Genomic DNA, 20,284 nt, shown 5'->3' on the forward strand with positions numbered 1-20,284 from the left:
TGTCCCTAGATTTGTACAGTAGACCTTCCTAGGCAGATAGGCTAGAGGAGAATGTTGCCCCCTGGACATATTTGAGCCTACTGTACTCTTAAATTAAAGGGATTATTTTCTTTTCCAAAGAACAAAATTTGATTTTGACATAATGATGCTGATACAAAACTGCTGTCTGAGCATGACATGACTGAGCTATGGGCTGGAACCTCCTCTGTTCAACCTCTGTCATGAATTGCTTCAGGTCATCCTGAAGCAAACTGCGCTTCCTCTGCCTTGGGGCCCCCATCCGAAGTTCGGGGGTTGATCAGGCTGACCTACATTATAGGGAAGTTGTAAGCATTATGAGATAGCATGGATATGAAACACTTTGAGTACTCACAAGCAGGACATGTGTACTAAGTGCTGTGAGTAATGCGGGAAGTCAAAAATGTAGATTGAGTTCCTTACCTTCCACCCCACTTTATTTTTGTTGGAAATGAACAAAATATATATATCACCCATATATATGACCTCTGAAATCATGATGATGTCTGTGTCACTTCCCAGAATTTCAGTGTTCTGTGCTGTATCTAGCAAGCCACTGATGCCAAACTTCAGTTAAAATGCTAAGGAAAAGGCAGAGAATTATAAAAATAGTGTCTTGTACACAGTCCTCGTTCCTAAATGCCTGGTGTTGCTTTTAGCAAGTTAAGGGGCCATACATTTGCCTGAGTTCCCGGGTATTGAACCCTCTCTGGGTGAACCGCAAGGAAGTGGGCGTTCGTGGTTTGCCAGACTTCCATTTCGAGAAGCTCCTGCACCAGGGCTCTAAATGGCCGCCTTGTCCGTCTCCTTTTTCCTAGCCCTGCTGCTCAGTACCTCATTATGCCCTTGTGATCCTGCTCGGAATTTTTTTACGAGATTTCAAATTGCTGCTTAGGAGCAAAAGGGTATTGCCACAGAGCCATGGACACGAGCCCTCATGCATGCATGAAACTCTCTGCCCCTGAACATGGGGAGAGGGAGGACAGGAGGGTACCCGCTAGCCACCCCGCGGTACCAATGCACGGATGTAGCGCTTGTCTGCAGCGGCAAGTGCTGGATGTGAGCACACCTGGAAGCACATCCGTGCCGTGGGCAGGGCGAGCTTGGTCTGTTTCCGAGTTCAGCGTCCACTGTGGAAACTTCTGGCAAGGGTTAGAGCGCTGATCTCCACTCTTTTCCAAGTGGAAGCCACTTTAGCAAAAACCCTTCCATGGGAGAGCTCTTTCCCGCTGTGCTGAGCTCTGCACAATGCTGCACTTTTCTCAGTGCTGGCAGGGACCTTTCAGAGAGGCTGAGCTCCCTCCTAAGAGCTCTGTGGGGAAGGGCTACGCTTCCCAGCACTCTGTGCAGACCTTCCAAGATGGGGCAGGGCTCAAGAAAGATCCGTTTCCCTTAAAGGAGCCCCTCAGCTCTGGGTAAAGTACAGCACTGCACAGTATAGTTCTCTCTGCATAGTACCAGGCAGAACTTGGCCTGAAGCTTCACACAGATCCTCTAAACCATTAGACAGGGGGCCACTTTACAGAGGAACATAGGAAGCTGCCTTCTACTGAGTCAGACCACTGGTCTGTCTAGCTCAGTATTGTCTACACAGACTGGCAGCGGCTTCTCCCAGGTGGCAGGCAGGAGTCTCTCTCAGCCCTACCTGGAGATGCTGCCTGGGAGGGCACTTGAGGCTTTCTGCATGCAAGCCAGCAGGTGCTCTTCTCAGAGCAGCCCCACCCCCTAAGGCTCATGGGACATCCTCACCTGCCTTGACTCCCTCTCCATAGCCGCACATGTTTCCATTCTTGTGTGCTGGGTCTGCTTTCACTCAGCAAAGGGATCATTTAAAGAAGTGTCATTCTCCCCTTTCCAGGCTGACAACAGGAAGCGTTACAAGGAAGAAAAAAATGACCAGCTGGACGACCTCCGAGCCGCCGATTTGGCCTGGCACAAGCACAAGCAGCTCAATGAGTCGATTATCGTGGCCCTCTTCCAAGGCCAGTTCAAATCCACGGTGCAGTGTCTGACGTGTCACAAAAGGTCTCGGACCTTTGAGGCTTTCATGTATCTGTCCTTGCCTCTTGCATCCACCGGTAAATGCACCCTACAGGTTAGTTGCACGAATGACTTCTAAGGCAGTAGCGAAGAGTTTTTAATTTTCCTGATTTTTTTTTCCATTCTCCCCAATTTCTGTGTTATTCAAAGGAGATACTTGGGGCCTAATCAGATGCTATTCTCTCTCCAGAAGGGTCTAATCTACTGTCGAATACTGCATTTAAATCTTCATATATATTAACTTCCCCACTAAGTTATACTTGTTAAAATCCAGAATTCCCTCTGGGAAGAGACTAGGAACTGGCTTTGCATTCTGTTCCTCCAGCTATACGAAGGGAGTGAAGGACTCAACCCGGAGATTGTACAGTTGGGGAAGGTGGTATCTCTCCTCACCTTAGATTAAATCCTTCATATTGCCCGTGAATTATCCTCCTGTGACAGGAAAGAGCAGGGAAGAGAGCACGAGGCCCACTTCTGATCTCCTCCACCCCTGGGGAAATAACGTCTGAACAGACTCTTGCTGTTTTACTTTCTTGTTTTACTATCCTTAATGTTCAGTTAACTAAATCCTGCACTCCTACCTAATTCATAGGAAGTGAGGCACAATTACAGCTACTACCTTCAGGGCTGTGTACAGTCTGTGCTTAACAAAAAAAGGTCTTCATGAAGAAAAACTAAATCCAGCAACCTGCAGAAATGCTCTGTGTGTTTGTGTGTGTGTGTGTGTGTGTATTCTCTCTCTCTCTCCCCCCTCACTCCTTCTACACCTGGGAAGGGACAAAACCACGAAGCCCTGCTCTCTCTAAATCCTGTTCAGCTTTCCTTCTGCTGCTGTGATGATGCACAAGGCATCAGTCACATTCTGTCAAATATATCTTCACTGCCTTAAGGGCTGGAAACCTTTTTTTTTTTTTTTTTAAGTTGAGCTTATGCTGGCTCCTGGAAGGATGATGTCCCAAATCAGCCTGTAGAAGCCAGATTATTTTCCCCCACTGAGTGTTCTAACAGTTGTCAGACCGTACACATACTCTGGCCCTTCTGAACTGAGGTGGTGCCTGTCTGCCTGTCTTTCTTTCTTTCTAGGAATGCCTTAGATTATTCTCCAAAGAAGAGAAACTGACAGATAACAATAGATTTTATTGTAGTCACTGCAAAACGCGAAGAGATTCTTTGAAAAAAATAGAAATCTGGAAACTGCCCCCTGTTCTTCTGGTACATTTGAAAAGGTAGGGCTCAACAAGTTTTAGCTGTTTTGTAAGCTGCTTTGAATTTTATAAGGAAGTTGGAATATAACTTTTTAAAACAAATGACTCATGTATAGATAATTCTAGCCTTCCTGAAACGATAGTTGTTTAAAAAGAGAACTTGATGTTTAGAACGACAGTTCTGCCTGTCTTGCAGTCCAGTCCTACTTGTGCAGGACGATACACAGCTCTTTGTGTTCCAGGAGAGGAAGGCCTTGTGCTCTGAGTCTCTTGTAGGCCCATCTTACATATGAGGCAGGCAGTGTGGCCGCTGATGGGACCATAAGCAGTATGGGCCTCCTGCTCAGTACATTGCTTGTTTTGAGAAGGCAACTTTATCCGTTGATTTGGTTTATAATGGTACCCAGGGAAACCCCTTAAAAATGAAGGGTTTTCTGGATGTGGTTGCCTCTGCCCGAACGACACTGCCCAGTTTCCACTGACTGGCAGTAGCACTCGGACCTTTCAGGCAGGAGTCGCTTCCAGCCCCAGCTGGAGATGCTGCTGCCAGGGATTGAACGGGGCACCTTCTGCGTGCAAAGCAGAAGAAATGCTCGGCTCCTGATCTACAGTCCCACTCCATTCTAGAAACTCTAGAGCAGGGGTTCTCAACTTTGGGTCCCCAGAGGTTATTGGAGTTCAACTCCCATAATTCCCAACCAAAGGCCACTGGGGCAGGGGATTATGGGAGCTGAAGTCCAATAACATCTGGAGACCCAATGTTGAGAACCCCTGCTCTAGAGCCTGCTTCAGACTGTATCCAAACATCCCCCTGTAGCCGGGACAAAAGGGGAGCAAGTCCCGCCCTTGCCCTGCCAATCACACACACGTGCTGCCACTCACTGTTCCAATGGGGCTTGTCTAAAGTGGGGGAAGCCCTCCCCGTGACGGTCCACCCTTTGCGGAAGACAAAGGAGCAAGGCAAGTGGGGGGGGAGATAACTAGGAACCTTATTTTCCTAGGAATCTGCATAGGAATCTTATGCCGTGTGCATTTGTTGCATGCTAGATTCATCTTTCTTGTTAGTAGCCCCAGAAGGATCTGACTCGGGCTACCTTTCTCCTCATCCCTAGATTTTCCTATGATGGACGGTGGAAACAAAAGCTTCAATCATCTGTTGATTTTCCTCTGGAAAGCCTTGACCTTTTGCAATATGTTATTGGCCCAAAGAGTAACCTGAAGAGGTACAACCTGTTTGCCGTATCTGTAAGTGTTTCTCTTTCTGGCTTCGACCCTTATCTGCCTGTTAATTAATCTGGATATAGATATGAATATCACCAGCTAGGGAGTCCTGTGCAAAGGAGAGACCTTGTGTGTCAGCTGCTCTTTTGCTACATTTATTTTCGTTATGGAACTGGGAGCAGCTGATCTCCCTCTCCCCAGTTCTAGAAAATACTAGGCAAAAAAGAGGCAGCAGCAGCAGCTTCCTAATCTTCTTCCTGTTTCTCTCCAGAATCATTATGGGGGACTTGATGGAGGACACTACACAGCCTACTGCAAAAGTGCGACCAAACAGCGGTGGTATAAGTTTGATGATCATGAAGTCTCGGATATTTCCTCATCCTCCGTTAAATCCTCAGCCGCTTATATCCTCTTTTACACTTCTTTTGAACAGCGAGTCGCTGACATAGCCACATAAACCAACCTTTTGAAGAAGATTGGCTTTGTTTTATAATGCATCATAATAATCCCCGGCTGTGCTGGAAAATGGCTGCAGCTGTCTCACACCTACAATATCTATTAGTGCTATTGCTTAAATCTGAAGACCAAATGGTTAAACTGCTGTTAAGACTAAACAATTGGTTTCAAGAGAATTTCATTTTTAGTGCTGCTCCAAAACTATAACTCTAGCTTAGTCATTAATGTACGGGTTTAAGAGGTTTTGAAACCCAAAGCATATCTTTCTTTTCTCTCCCACGTTTATGGCCTTTTGACACTTCTAACCTTAAGCTTGATTCTACTGTGAATATCTTAGAATGATGTAAACAGGTAGGAATGTACATGTACATATTGACTGCAGACTTGCACATCCAGACTATGTATATAATAAAGATATGTGGTCCTTTCAGAACTATGAGAATGAAGAGGGTTGATTTTTGTTCTAAAATAAATACTTTTTTTCCGTATCAGTAGGGGAAAGAGCAGAGCTGTATTTTTCTGTTGAGCTTTTGTCAATCTGCACACCTTGAAATTGTATTCTACAGAACTAAAGATTTCCTTTTTAATTTTTTTAAGAGAAGAGTTTGATGTACTCCTGTATTAAAAGAAACTTATCGGTGAAACATTTAAAAAATACAGTAGTCTGTTAAATGTTTCTGTGTTTGTTTTCAACTCTAACAGATTTGGCTTTTAAGTGGGGAGAAGAAAGGATGAAGTTTTGGTCAAAACTGAACCTGCTTTGCAGTTCCCCTAGCATCATGTGGAGACTACTACTGCACCCAGTGTGTATATGCCCAGTGCTGGGAGCTTTAAGAGAAACACTACTCTCTTCAGCCATCACACCATCTTGGAAGGTGTGCACAGATGCTGCAGTTGTAGGCATTATTGGAAACACCACAAATAATGAGGTCTGCGTGTGTTCTTTTAGCCATAGCATTGCTGTCACAAAAGCAAAAACTAGTGAGCTAGTATGAAACCAGTGGACCAGGTATTCATTAGCAAGACCTCTGGGTCCCTCTAGGTTCAGCAGGGCACTAGCTGGCTCAAAAAATAAAAATTTAACATGACTCAAGATCACTTCAGATTCCGAGACAAAAACCACTCCCGTGCTGGCTGTCCAGGAGGAATTTATTTGTCTAGGGGTGTGCTACATTCTGTGGAAGGTTACTGAGAATGTGTTCAGACCCAACATCCATCTTTAAGAAGTTGCAGGGAAAGCAGTTTCTACATGGCTTACGAACTACCAGCAGGAGACACAATGGAGGAAAGACAGAAGCTCTTCTCTACAGATGGATCCTGACTTGGCTGGCCAGTCACAGAATATTTATCGCTCACAGCTTGCTGCACTCTATTGGTTTGCTTGGCCTTGGTGTTTCCTAGCCGTTTTGGTTTTTCACAGGCACAGAGAATGTTTGGCTGCTGTAAAACAGGAGATAAGCTGCAGAAGTCTGTACTGCGGATTCTGGAATCTCACTGATCTGGGAGTCGTCAAAGTTGTACCAGTTTTGGGTGAGGGTGTGCTTGCAGAATGCAGTGTAGTGGCCACCGTCTAGGTCTCCAAAATGGTTCTGTAGCAACGAGAAGTGGTTAAAAGGTCAGCAAGAGAGAATGCTCTGCTAGTAGCACAGTTAGTTAGCCTGGAGTGTATGGAGCTGCTGAACCCTGCCTGAAGCCTTGGAAAGCTGCTCTCAGGCCATGTGAACAATATGGCCTAGCAGACCAAGATTCTAACTCCTCCATATATTCCTTTGTTGCTACTTCCTTCCAACCGAGTGACTTGCCATGGGTAAGCCAGTGACTGTAGTAGTCTGCCTCATTTAAGAGTATGAGTGGTAAAAAAATTAATAACTTGAGCGAAACTTCAAGACAGGTGGTGTAGACTGGTTAAAGGAGCCTGAAAACCTGTCCTAAAGTAAATCCCCTCCTCCCTCCCTGCTTTCATACTGTACAACCTTTCTTTCTGCACCTGTGAAAACAATTCAGGGAAAGTAAAGTGGACAGGCTTCTATGTAGACATCTGCAAGATTAGTCTAGAATACTTGTGTTTTAAGTTTCATCCTGCTAGAACTACGAATCTTTATATGCCACTTTCCAGTGAATTGCTTTTTTAAAATTGTTGTGTTTTGCTGTTTAAGTCTGCAAGCTAGCTAAGGGATAAGGCAGGCTCGAAACATAGTAAACAACTTCATTTAAAATATATATTGTTTGAATAGCTTTCCTTGCCACTTACCACCACAGCAAATAAGTGGTATTTTGGATTTTTCCGAAAGAGTGGATATATATAAGGAGACAAATCCAGGTTGTTTAGTGGGTAGTAGATGTCCGTTTTCAGTTTCTTCTTGTAGCTACCTTGACAGTCAAACCTGAAAATAAATGAAGGCATTTACAAATGGCTGAACTCCAAAACTTATTGCAGTTTCCATGCCATGTTATGAGTATCCAGATCTATTTTGATATTGGGCGGGACCCATAAAAGGTATCCTGGAGCACAGCTGGAGCAGAGAGAAACATGTGTCCAACTGTCTGCAATCCCCAATACCTTATCAGTCTGGATGGACATGTTTGGAAGAATGGCAGATGCATACAACATAATAGTGTTAAGTTGTTTACTTACTTTATGTAAGGTGTTTTGTGATATATGGACTGTAATGGTCAGTTTCACCATTGTAGTTATAACAACAGGAAGACTAGTCAAATCCGACTTTGCTTAGAAGGCACTGGAACCCCTGCTAACTGGGCAAAGAGGCAGCTTTCAAAGTGGTGCTACTCTTTATATTAAGCAGAAGAGCAATGGGCCCTATCCAACCCCAACCCTGCATCCCTCCAATGGCAGCTGCTAGTGTTCACCTTTGTGTTTTTATTATTATTTCTTGTTTACACAGTCAGACGTGTTATTGACTGGTTTGTTTTATGCAGACATCGAGTCCTTCCCAAGGACCTGGGATGTCCGAATTTTATTGTCAATTGTTATAGATATCGTCACAGAATATAGGCTGTTCCCAGTAAAGTTGCCTTTTGTAATTGGCTGATGGTGATTTCTGTGGCCCCTATGGTGTTGAGGTGCTCTTCAAGGTCTTTTGGAATAATAATAATAATAATAATAATAATAATAATAATAACAATTTATATATGACTCTTTAACCAAAGTTCACAAAGCAGTTTACATAGAAAAAGAAATATTACATCAATAAGACGGCTCCCTGTCCCCAAAGGGCTCATAATCTAAAAAGAAACAGAAGGCAGATACCAACAACAGCCTCTGGAGGGATGCTGTGCTGGGGTTGGATAGGGCCATTTGCTCAGTTAGCAGGAGTAATTGACGGTGAGCCCTTTGAAGACAGGGACCATTATTAGAATACATAAGCCACTCTGAGAACTTTTTTTTGTTGAAAAGTGGTATATTAGAAATACATTAAATAATAACCACCCATCACCAACTCAAGGCTACACAAATCCATATAATGGTCGACATACAGCCTAGGAATTGGACATTTGTATAATGGTGCAGTGTTGCACAAGAGCATTCTTGCACAACTGCACAAACGTTCCATTCCTAGTCTGACAAGCTTGAACAGGAGGTCAACCAGTGTATTTACAGTTTTGAAACAAAACTATTTTCTTTCTCCTGAAGTTTGTATATATTTTGCCTGCTTTCTGTAATAAAATATTAATATAACACAAAGAGGATCTTTTGTCAGAAACTGAGGTGGCAAAACATCCCGAAACCCTGCTTCTTTCTCATGTCAAAGAGAGAAGCGGAGATTCAACTTCCCTGTTTTCAGTGCTGTGAACTCTGCCCTTGATATGTTTGCATGAGATCTTTGCATTTTAGGGGAAAATAGTATTCAAACGTTTAACAATTTTGCAATGATTCTCTTCCCACCACCACCTTTCACTCAAATAATCATCTCTTTGAACTGCCACACCACTTCTGGGGAGAAAACGTGGATTGTGCATAGAAGTGCCAGGAAGCCCTTGTACCTCTTTAAGTGGAAGATAACCGTCTTGGGTGCCTTGGCTATACTGGCTTTCACAGCAGCATCTTGCTTCGTCCCACAACTGGAACAGTTAATCTGATTGTTCCAAGTCAGCATGTCTTGCTGGAAGAAGCATTCAAGACATTCCTGGGGGCCAAAAGAGCTTGGATGAGACAGGTGTGAGAAGCCCTTTTTAGGGTGGTATACACACAGGTGACTACCTGTCTTCAGGACCCACCTTGCCAGGGTGGCTAAAAAGAGGAGCAACCAATAGGTGTGCCTTCTTTTAGGTGCACCACTATTTAACAGTGTCTCACTGTGGCTTTACCTCATGCTCCATCAAACATACATGGAGTGCTTTGTCCAGTCTACCCACCTTCAGGTAACCAGGGTTAATAGGTACATGATGGCTGGACACACCTGATCCTTGTGTACAATAAATTGTGCCTTCCCAAGCTGTCATTTTCAGCATTTTGATATTAGAATATAGTACAAAGGAAGCAAAATGAAGTCTAATTTGACGAACTTGACCATTTACTTAGAAGCCTAAAAAAATTGCCAAATGAAATATTCCCAAGGGGAACCCAGGTATATGCCAAAGAAATCTAGATCAAGAACTGCAGTTCTCAGAGCAGGATATCTGCACTTGTTACTGAAGGCTTTCCATAAAATCCCTACCTCTGAATGAGAGCAGATAGGCAACGTCAGATTGGCAGTTTTACCATTCTTGTGTCGGCGGGGTGCTGAATCCTGGCTTCCCAGGATGCAGCAGGAACCCAAAAAACTCCACACTCTGCCAAACAGGTAACTGGTGCTTTAAAAGGTGACAATTGTATTGGTCACAAATATGGCCAACTGGTCCCTTAAAACTGACTTCCTTGAATATCAAAGAACCTTCTTATAAAATAGTGTGGCAGAGGGGTAGAATGCCATCATGGCTGGTGTCAAGACACATATGTGGTGGTCTTGTTGCATACACCCATTTCGGCAAAGGATTTTGCAATATATAAAAATGGCATAACGAACCAGAGATATTTTTACTCTCTCTCAGATCTACGATTCTCCCCATGGTATGTAAACCATTTTTACTGCAGCATGAATGGCAAGCAAAGATTAAGCCTCGGCACTATTCCTCTACATGGAGAAGCCATACCTCAAGTGAGCATTCCATTTCATAAGGGATGGGAAGAGAGAGCACAGTGAAGACCTCGTTTTTATACGTGGTGGTTTGACACTCCAGACACATAATGTCATAACTGAGATGTCCTTCAAAAAGGCGGGTGATGATGGAGGTCTCGTTTGCAGAAGGCCGGGGTTCCCAGGCAGTAGATGAGCTCCCTTGGCTTCTTTTCTTACTTGTCTGCCAGAAATAGAGGACAGTGCCCTATTACAGATACCACCAGCTCAGCACTTTTATGACAGCAAAACCAGGACTTGAGTTGTGTGTTCAAAAGCCTCCTTGGCCAACTGTTGAGCATTTGACTTTCTGTTCTAGTTCATCCAAACTTTCAACCCTGAGTTAAGGGCCAGTAATAAATTCTCCAGATCAGCAATTTGGTCCTTAATGCTTTGAAAATAAGCTGATGGTTATGGAAACGTTCCTTCGTGTGCATTAAAAGGAGGATGATACAGCAAAGCAGGGGTTCTCAAGAATATGGAGATTACAGATACAGGGCTCTCTTAAAATCAGGGGCTCTCAGAATATGGGTTGGACCCCCCTGGGGATAGCAAGGGGGTTGAGGTTGGAGTTTTACCTGACGTCTCCAAGGAAACAGGTGCCAACAATTGCCCAGCTCCTTCACTCAAAGCCAAGGGCGAGCATAGCTGCTTCTTTGGCCAATGGCTGAAAGAGAGTTTCCTCTCAGGAGATGAGCTTGTTGCTCCTGACCATCCCTGTGCCTCAGAGACATCAGGTAGGGTCCCTGCCTCCCAACAGATACCTTCTGACTTTTGAAGTTGCTTGTGATCTATCTGCCTCCTCACCCCACCGGGGTCCCAACCTTCTGAGCTAATGAGGCCTTAAAAAGTAATCTCCTAGAATGCTTTCGTATTCACCAAAATACATGATGGCGCTGAACTTAAGGCAAGCCCTTTAAAAAGTAGAGGTTAAACACAAGTTATACCCACTTCCTCCTCCTCCTCCTCTTCTTTTTTACTAAAAAAGGAAAAGGACCCCCCTGATTTATAACATTAAAAAACTTGGGGAAACCTAGTCTTGGTATCAGAAAAATACAATTCCTGCAGCTATTACTCCCTTATTCTAACTGCCCATTATTTATATAAAAGGATTATCCACTCATTAAGGTCTAAGTTGGAGTGAGTAGCAGTAGCTTCCTAGTTAGGGGTGGGCTAAAACAGGATCCAGCTGTCCGAATAATGGGCACATCCCTTTCAAACTGAGGGCTTACACAGCCCCTTTAAGGCAGAGAGCACATGTACCAGCTCCTCCTCCGCTCCGTATCATTACCGTCACCCCAGCACTTCCCCCAGCTATGCCAGCGCACCATCTCTCAGCACTGGTACACACATGGCCTCTGCCATGCAGGGGCAGCTGGGAGACGGCATGCTGGTGCACGGGCATAGCTGTGGGGAGCGCTGGGATGACAGCAATGGGTGAGTAGAAGAGGAGCAGGGATGGACCTGCTCTCCTCCACTCTAAAGGGGCTGTTTAAGCCCCTGATTTTAAAGGGATGTGCCCACGATTCGGACAGCTGAATCGCAGCACATCCCTATCAAGGCTGCATCGGAACAATACCTGGATTGTGGAACAAGAACCAAGAACACGTGAATCACCTGACACTTGGGAGCTGAAAAATCATCCTTCGATACACTCAGACTGTGGCACTTAGTGGCCGACATAACGTGCAACATTCTGTCTGCCTTTTAACATAATGTGCATGCGCTCTTGCACAAGAATGGCACAAATGCAGTTGTGCGATGGATGGCCATTATTTGGCACAACTGCATTTGCACAATTATTGCATCTTGCACAACTGCGCACATGTTCTGTTAAATGGCAGGCGGAACGGTGCTGAATATCTCAGCCAGAGCCTCCAAGTGTTATGAAAGATGATCACGTAATGCCATTTAAATAAAGCCAGGCTAGAGAGTGGACAGCCACACAGAGAAGTGCAGTACTCACCTTCTTGAGAGCTTCATGCAGTTCATTCAAGACATAAATCAGAAATTCCTGAGCATCCTGCTGGGTCTTCTTGATAAAAGTAGGATATCGCTCACCAATCACCAGTCTAAACACCTCTGGAGACACGCAGTCAAAATCTCCCAGCCACATGTCATTCATTAAATAGGCAAAGGCCGTCGCAATCTCCCCATTCTCCCTTAGAGATTAAAAGGGCAGTGCAGGATTATTTCATAGGAACATAGGAAGCTGCCTTCCACCGAGTCAGACCATTGGTCCATCTAGCTCAGTATTGTCTACACAGACTGGCAGCGGCTTCTCCAAGGCTGCAGGCAGGAATCTCTCTCAGCCCTTTCTTGGAGATGCTGCCAGGGAGGGAACTTGGAACCTTCTGCTCTTCCCAGAGCAGCTCCATCCCCTGTGGGGAATGTCTTACCGTGCTCACACTTCTAGTCTCCCATTCATATGCAACCAGGGCGGACCCTGCTCACCAAAGGGGACAAAGTCAGGCTTGCAACCACAAGACCAGCTCTCTTCAAGGTGCTCCTCAAAAGCACCACCTTGCTGAACACTGCTACATGCATGTACTGAAGGACTGGAAAGAGCATGACAGCATTCTGCCCTAGAAAGAGGACCCGAGCCTCATAGGCAGCTGCCTCCTACCGAGTCAGACCATTGGTCCATCTAGCTCAAAATTGCCTACACTGACTGGTGGTGGCTCTCCAAGGTTTCAGGCAGGAGTCTCTCCCAGCCCTACCTGGAGACGCCAAGGAGTGAACCTGGGACGTGATTCATGCAAAGCAGATGCTCGACCTCTGAGTTATGCGCTCATCTGTAGTCAGCCATCCAAATGCAAACCCTGCTTAGCAAAGGGGACACTCCATGCTCACTACTGCAAGACTGGCTCTCCACCCCTGAACGGGAGAGTGGGAGAGGGCGGAGGCAGCTGGTGTGGCCCTGCTACTTGAGGTTTGGGGAAGACGGCGGGACTGGCCATGGCAGCATGAGGTGGCTACACAAGCAGCCTGCCTCCCGAGGTGGCTGCCTCACTTGGCTTCACGTAGCTGCTCCATGGAATCCACACATCTGATTCCTGCACTAGACACAGTCTGAAAGCCATCTTTTTCAGGGAAGCCACCAAGGGGCCCTCACAAGCTCATCTTATCACTGCACGACTTGCTGAACATACGAGGCTTCCTTCTACAGAGTCATACCCTTGGTCCGTCTGGCTCAATGCTGTCTACACTGACTGGCAGGAGCCTCTCCCAGCCCCACTTGGCTGGAGTGGCTGCCAGGGATTGAAGCTGGGACCTCCTGCATGCAAGGGCAGGTGCTCCAGCTCCCAAGGGGAGGACGTTCTGCTCCTGTACTGGATACCGTTCTCTCAGTGACGCATGAAGCAGCTCGTAAGTCCCTTTGGAAGAGCATCACTTCCAGAAATGGGCCAGCAGTGACTAAAAAGGAGGCAAAATCTTGGAAGCTGCTCCACTCACTTGTCTAGGGATGATGTATACATTCCAGACAGGAAATATTCCACCAGGGGAGACACACTGCAGAGGCACTGGATCACAGCATTCATGTAACAGGTGTTGCCTAGATTACGTAGGCCCGTCAATCCTTGGAGCTGAGGGTTTGTCTCCTCTCTGGACTCATCCATGGGCTCTTCTGAACTCTCCAAGGAGAGGGCATCCTTGCTGCATTCCCAAAGCCAAAACGTATGGTCGGATGAGTTTTGTTTGCAGGGTGGGGGTCACAATATATGAATATGACAAATACGTATATACTGCTTTCCAACCAAAGTCCTCAAAGCAGTTGACATAGACAGAAACAGATAAATAAAATGTCTCCCTGTCCCTGAAGGGCTCACAATCTAAAAATTAAACGTAAGATAGTCACCAGCAACAGCCACTGGAGAGATGCTGTGCCGGGGATGGAGAGGGCCAGTTGTTCTTCCTCTGCGAAAGAGAGAATCGCCACTTTTAAAAGGTGCACCTTTGCTCAGTTAGCAGAGGACAGGTAAGAGGAAGGGAAATTTATCTGACCTTTCTCTTAGGTAAGAGAAAAGAAACTAGCAGGGCAGGAACCAGGACTTCCTGACCATGTTTTATGGGCCATGAAACGTATGCACAAGACCATGGCATGAAGCCCCTGGCCTTGACGCTTTCTGCCTAAGTGTGTAGACCAGTGATCTCGAGGGTCTTTAAAGCTGGGGTCAGTCGGGGAAAAACCCTTCCAGGTCCAAGCCATTTCCCACTGGGCTAACCTGTGCACAACACGTGCTTTTCTCAGCACTTGGAGGGCCCTTTGAGAGCCCTCGCTTAAGAGCTGAATGGGGAAAGCGCTGGGAAGGGCTACACTTCCCAGCATTCCATGCATGCCTGTCTGCCAAGATGCTGCAGGGGCTCAAGAGGGGTTCCCCTTAAAGGAACCCCCCCCCCCCCGCCCAGCGCTGGGTGAAGGCAGCAGTGCGCAGTGGGAATGGTCCCTGCATGGTACTAGGAAGACTGTGCAGTTTTGGTTGAAGCTGCACACAGATGCAATTGGTCAGGGCTGATGGGGTCCGTCACTGGCCCCCGGGCCTTCCAATGAAGAATGCGGGTACAGACAATACTGAGCCCAACACAGAGACTGTCAGGGCCCAAATACAAAAACCGTCACCCGCAACAGTCATATGTCGGATTGGCTGCGAGATGCTTCTTGCATCTTTGGAACAGATGCTTTGGAATACATGGGAGCTTCAGAATGCGCTCCTTGCTAGAATAAGTGCTTACCCCATCTTAGACAATTAAAAAAAATCTTTCAAGATGCATCTGTTCACCCAGGCTTTTCATTAAATACTGTTTTAAAACATTGTTTTTAAATTTTAAGTTGTAATGTCTTAGCTTTTTTGTTGTCAATTATTTTCACTCGTGCTTTTAGTTTTCTCTCCTGTAAGTTATTTTGTTTTGTTGTAAATCACCCAGAGACATAGGTTTTGGGCGGTATAAAAATAAAAATATGCTAAATAAATAAATAATTTCATTCTACATTCACCACACCTGCTTTGCCAAGCTCAATGTGTCTGCCTGGCATTGAATCACCACCTTTGAGAAGACTATCCAAGACTAAAAACGCTGTCTAGGATAGAGTTGCCATGCCTCCTGAAATTCTGGGTTGCACCTGGATTTTAAGCATTTCACCCAGGTTGTTTAGCCTACCCAGATTCACCCGGATTTCAGCTTTTTTAAAAAAAAAATTAAGCTAAGCTCTAATCCTTGTAGAAGCAGTTATGGAGCAAAATTTGCAGTCACTATTGTGATCAAAAATTATTTGAGCCAATTTACATAATATGCAAATTAGGCACCCGGATTTGGAAAACCAGAATATGGCAACCCTAGTCTAGGAAAAGTAACTGGATGATGGCTTGACTGTAAGCCAAGGTCAGTCTCAGAGGCTTTCCATCTCTTACTCCAAAAGGGGGTCCAATCCTATGACACCCAGGAAACCAAAGAATGAATGCAAGGATGCCTCCCTATCCCTCCCCATATCCCCAGCCACTTGACAGTAATTAAATTAAAAGGCAATCATTTTTACAGGAACAGGAACTCACAGAAGATAAAATATATTGAAGTCATCAGGCATCTTCGTTGACTTGGAAGCCATCTGCTGGCTTGCAAGTAGGTAATGTGGGGGTTTCGGAGCACTGGTTTACCTCTTCATTTTGACGAGCGTCTGGTCTGCTTCTTTGTGCAATCACATTGCTTCATCTTGCTCCCACACGGAGGCCCCAAAATCTACGGGCTTGTCCCCAGGGCTCTCGACGTTTCTCCCCAGGTGTTCTAATGTGGATTCTTCTGGCATCATAAATGTACTCTACCTTGTTGCTAGGAGACTGGGATTTTTTCTAAGATGGAAGGCAAAGCTGTTCCAGAATGCAGACGCCATTGGAGAAGATTCCAGTCCGTTGCTTCTCAAGGATGGGTCCTTTCCTACAGGACAATCAGGTGACAGAGAGAAGTTGTTTGGGGATTCAGTGTCCTGTTTCCTCCTGGTCCTTTGGTTCAACAGCATCAAAGTCCTTTTCCCCAGCCAAATGGTGCCTACATTCCCACCTTTATATCTCTCTTCCGAGGCCAGCAGGTTTCTTCCTTGTTTTCGAAACAATAAAAGCTTTGTTCAGATTCCATGATGGTTATGAAAAGATCTTATCAATGGCAAGCTACAAGAAAGCAGATATCCAGCAGACCTCATGGATTACTATAAACCACGCTGTGGTTCCCCCTGCTAACTGGGCAAAGAGGCACCTTTTAAAGCAGTGATTCTTTTATATTTAGCAGGGGGAGAGCAACAGGCCTTATCTAACCCCAGTATAGCATTCCTCCAGTGGCTGTTGTTGGGGTCTATCTTATGTTTCCTTTTTGATTGTGAGCCCTTTGGGGACAGGGATCCATCTTTATTTATTTATATCTATATAAAGCGCTTTGGGAATTTTTGTTGAAAAGCGGTATATAAATATTCATAATAGCAGTAGAAGTAGGGTTGCCAATAAGTAGTAGCGTGGAGGTGGGGGCAGCGGCAAATGGTCAGTGTGCATCTGTGCCTTTAAGAACAGTTTGATATGGAAGAATCAGCTGGTGAGGCATTTTATTGCATTGCATGTTGATAATGAATATTACCCAATGCCCGTAGTTGGTGCAGGAGCTTATAGAAAGCTGGCAACCTTATGGGTAGCAAGGATGAAACTTCCTTGCATTTATTGATCTCCATGCTAGGAAGAAAGAAAGAAAAAAGAAGTGTACAGATTAAGTAGCTGTTGAAGACACAGGAACAAATACTAAGAAGAAATTGGCAACTCCAGCTGGGCATGTAAATCAGAGTGGGTTTGTTCTTAGTCTTTTTGGTTGATCCTCTGTTACCCTCCCCGCCTTCTTTATTTGATCACAGAAACCATGTAAAAATGTTGGGATGGTTGAAAAGATCATCTGAAACAATGCATTATTTAATAGACGGAACAGCAGCATGAAGAGACATTGGAGTTCCGCTGAGTGGGGGGAAATCCATCAATGTCTTTTTCTTTTTGTTGCTTTTAAAAATTTTATTGGCTTTTACAATATCTTAACAATCCCATCAATGTCTTTTTCAACAGCAGAACAGTTAAAAAAAAATCAGGGAAAGCAAACCTGTTTCCTGGATGTGTGGAATGGGCAGCTTTGAATCAAGTGAAATGAAATCCATGCAGTTTTGCTTTCATTTTGGGGGGGTGAATGGTCCCACTTGGCTAACCAAAGCAGATAGAGCAGAGACTGAAACCTTACGCAATATGCATGCTTACTTGGAAGTCAGGTCCCATGCAGATCAACCTGCTGGTGCACAGGAGCAAGGAGGCAGCAAAGAAGCTGGCACATTCCTCTTCTGCAGGAATATTCAGAAATACTATAAAAGAGATTGTACTGACAATTGTTTCAGCAGCCACTAACTAATTACTGACCTTTACAGAGGAGCTGAAGGATCATTGCAAGGATACTAATAAGAGAGTGAGCAGACGCTGTTCTCTGCAGCTCAGACGGGGCCATGAAGCATCAGCGGACAGGCTGCTCAGTTGCCAATAGAGAGGGATGGTGAAAGTGGTGGTGGTAGCAATGAGACTGCTGGGAAAGACTCTTGCTTGCAGCCTTGGAGAAGCCACTGCCAGTCTGTGTAGACCGTTCTGACAAAGATGGACCAATGGTCTGACTCAGTATAAAGCAGCTTCTGATATTCTCATGTACCCTCCTCAGTGTCACATTTAGTGTTGATTCTGTATATTATAATATAATGTAGGGAATTGCATTATAGATTTTATATATTTCTGAAACAGTTGTAGAGTGTTCTGCATTACAACAGTGTAGTCGAACCAGTGTGGTGAAGTGGTTCGAGTGCTGAACTAGGACCAAGAAGACCCGAGTTCAAATCCGCCATTCAGCCATGAAACTCACTGGAGGACTTTGGGCCAGTCACTTCTCTCTCAGTCTAACCTACCCCGCATGGTTGTTCTGAGGATAAAAATAACCATGCACATTTTGTGTGTCATTTCTCTAGGAGACAGGAGAGACATAAATTAGCTGTCGTGTGTCTGCTCCAGTCAAGGCTCTTGAGGGCTCGTGTGGTGCGTCTGCCTGCAGGATCTAGCAAACTGACTGAAGGGCTCTCTGTCGGCAAAAGGCCTTGTCAGGGCTAATCAAGGCCTCCAGAAGACCAGGAGAGCCTGAAAGGTCCCCTTTGCTAAGCAGGGTCTACCCTGGTTTGCATTTGAATGGGAGACTAGACACGTAAGCACTGGAAGATATTCTCCACCTAGGGGATGAGGCCGCTCTGGGAAGAGTATTTGTGCATGCTTACAAGCAGAAGGTTCTCAGTTCCCTTCCTGGCAGCAAGATAGGGCTGAGAGAGATTCCTGCCTGCAACCTTGGAGAAGCCGCTGCCAGCCTGTGAAGACAGTACTGAGCTCAATAGACCAGTGGTCTGACTCGGTAAATGGCAGCTTCGTATGTTCCTAACCAACCAACCGTTTACTCACACTTTGTGGACATTTCCAGTGCAGATGAATGCAGGTTTCCTGTCAGCCTTCTAATTGTGAGGGATGGGCAGCAACAGCAGTGTCCGCTGAGGTAATTCTGAAGACGTGCTAGAGCTGGTCTTGGGGTAGCAAGCATGACCTGTCCCCTTGGCTAAGCAGAGTCCACCCTGGTTGTATATGAATGGGAGACTTGATGTGTGAGCGCTGTAAGAGATTCCCCTCAAGGGATGGTGCTGCTCTGGGAAGAGCAGAAGGTTTCAAGTTCCCTCCCTGGTGGCATCTCCAAGATAGGGCTGAGAGAGATTCCTGCCTGCAACCTTGGAGAAGCTGCTGCCAGTCTGTGAAGACAATACTGAGCCAGATGGACCAGAGGTCTGACTCAGTATATGGCAGCTTCCTATGTTCCTATGAGTCACTCTCTGCCTGACAGAAAAGAGAGGGTGGGGGAAGGGGAAGAAAAGAATGCCTCAATCCTGGGCAGGCTTGCTCAGGAGTAAGCCCTAAGTTTCCCCCGACACTATGGAGGTGAAAACTGGACTTTGAAGAAGCAAGATAGAAAAAGCATTGACACTTTTGAACTTTTAGGAAACATACTATTTAAAACAAATAAAGAAACCTAAATTCGTACAACCAATCCACCATTTAAATGAAGAAACCTAAATTTATTATATTTCTATACTGCCCAATCTATCAGCTCAGGATGGATCACAAAAAAATTCTCATAACCACCCCACACTTTATTTATTAATTATTTACTTTATATACCGCCTGACTCCAAAGGCTCTAGGAGGTTCACAAAGAAAAACACAAGAAAAACTGTTAAAAACAGCAATTTAAAAATTCTGAACACTCAAAAAGATTGCTAAAAGCCTACATTTAACTGGGCCATGCAGGTTCAGCTGCTGGCTGCCACGTACCAGAGCTGATCAGGATTCCACCCCTGTTGTGTTGAGGTAGAAGATTCCCGTTGGGATGAACTGGGGTAAAATAGAAGGCGGGGGGGGGGCGTTGCCTTCTCGATACGGCTTTCCTCTTGAGTTGCTGTGTTTGGGGCTTGCAGCTCAAAAGGAGTTAAATGTGGGTATTTTATAACCCAAAGGACTACACTTAAGGAAGGGTCTATGCCCCAAATCTCAAAACAGTTCAATAAAGCTGGCATAATTTAAACCTATCGATTGCCTCCTTGTCTTTCTTGGGTGTCTTGAAAAGTGCCTCTTTCTCTCCAAGGCTCATAGCAGGTCCCAGGGAGAGGGGTTTTTTAATCAGGAAAACAGCACAAGGCAAAGGAGCAGGCACACCAGCTCCCAGCAGTGTTGCTTTGATCAAAATCAGAGCTCCCCCATCCCTGGGTTTATTTGTAACAAATGGAAATCCAAATTCAGATCTCCCATAGGAAGCTGTTCTGGCCTCAGATACCCGTCATCAGGTTAGGGTTGCTTGTAAGTGGGCAGAGGTCTCTGTGACTCTAAACTGATCACCAGAAACGTCATTTCATTCCATCATGCATGCGAAGACGCACGGCAACAGGATGAGGCCCCCTGGCCAAAATGGCCAATATTGGTCCTCTGCACCTTCTGACAGCTAAGTGACAAGTGCGGCAAGATTGAAAGGAACAGATGCCACCCTTCATTCATCAATGGCCAGAACAACTTTCACTCCGGTCTTTTAAAAA

General features: G+C 45.4%; 2 protein-coding genes across 6 annotated transcripts in view; one reads left to right on the plus strand and one right to left on the minus strand.

The window, feature by feature from the left end:
• Nucleotides 1–5,616, plus strand: part of USP8 (ubiquitin specific peptidase 8) — a 29,548-nt gene extending 23,932 nt beyond the window's left edge. For all 4 annotated transcript variants that reach the window (XM_053273146.1, XM_053273144.1, XM_053273145.1 and 1 more), the window contains 4 exons: nt 1,877–2,113; nt 3,142–3,284; nt 4,376–4,508; nt 4,756–5,616. In XM_053273146.1, coding sequence (XP_053129121.1) covers nt 1,877–2,113; nt 3,142–3,284; nt 4,376–4,508; nt 4,756–4,941 — 699 coding nt within the window. In that variant the 3' untranslated portion in view covers nt 4,942–5,616. The remainder of the gene's footprint in view (nt 1–1,876; nt 2,114–3,141; nt 3,285–4,375; nt 4,509–4,755) is intronic.
• Nucleotides 5,617–6,071: 455 nt separating this feature from the next.
• Nucleotides 6,072–15,938, minus strand: USP50 (ubiquitin specific peptidase 50). 2 transcript variants are annotated; one of them, XM_053273152.1, is made up of 7 exons: nt 15,667–15,938; nt 13,571–13,771; nt 12,081–12,276; nt 10,092–10,298; nt 8,943–9,085; nt 7,192–7,324; nt 6,072–6,529 (listed from the first exon to the last, which is right to left on the minus strand). In XM_053273152.1, exons 1-7 carry the CDS (start codon nt 15,717–15,719, stop codon nt 6,338–6,340), a joined length of 1,125 nt encoding a protein of 374 aa, XP_053129127.1. In that variant the 5' UTR covers nt 15,720–15,938; the 3' UTR covers nt 6,072–6,337. The 2 variants fall into 2 exon arrangements, with proteins under 2 accessions (XP_053129127.1, XP_053129128.1); XM_053273153.1 differs by having other exon boundaries at nt 15,769–15,937.
• Between the last annotated feature and the right edge of the window lie 4,346 nt (nt 15,939–20,284).

Source organism: Hemicordylus capensis, chromosome 10, assembly GCF_027244095.1.
Source record: "Hemicordylus capensis ecotype Gifberg chromosome 10, rHemCap1.1.pri, whole genome shotgun sequence".
In the NCBI taxonomy this organism is placed as follows: domain Eukaryota; kingdom Metazoa; phylum Chordata; class Lepidosauria; order Squamata; family Cordylidae; genus Hemicordylus; species Hemicordylus capensis.

What these genes read in the sequence shown, in the direction of transcription:
- USP50 (XM_053273152.1), bottom strand. Translation starts at nt 15,719, where the DNA reads ATGGCTTCCAAGTCAACGAAGATGCCTGATGACTTCAATATATTTTAT. An exon ending in TATACATCATCCCTAGACAA is followed by an intron (nt 12,277 to 13,570) that starts GTGAGTGGAGCA and finishes TTAATCTCTAAG; the next exon opens with GGAGAATGGGGAGATTGCGA. An exon ending in AAATGGAATGCTCACTTGAG is followed by an intron (nt 9,086 to 10,091) that starts GTATGGCTTCTC and finishes TTTGGCCCCCAG; the next exon opens with GAATGTCTTGAATGCTTCTT.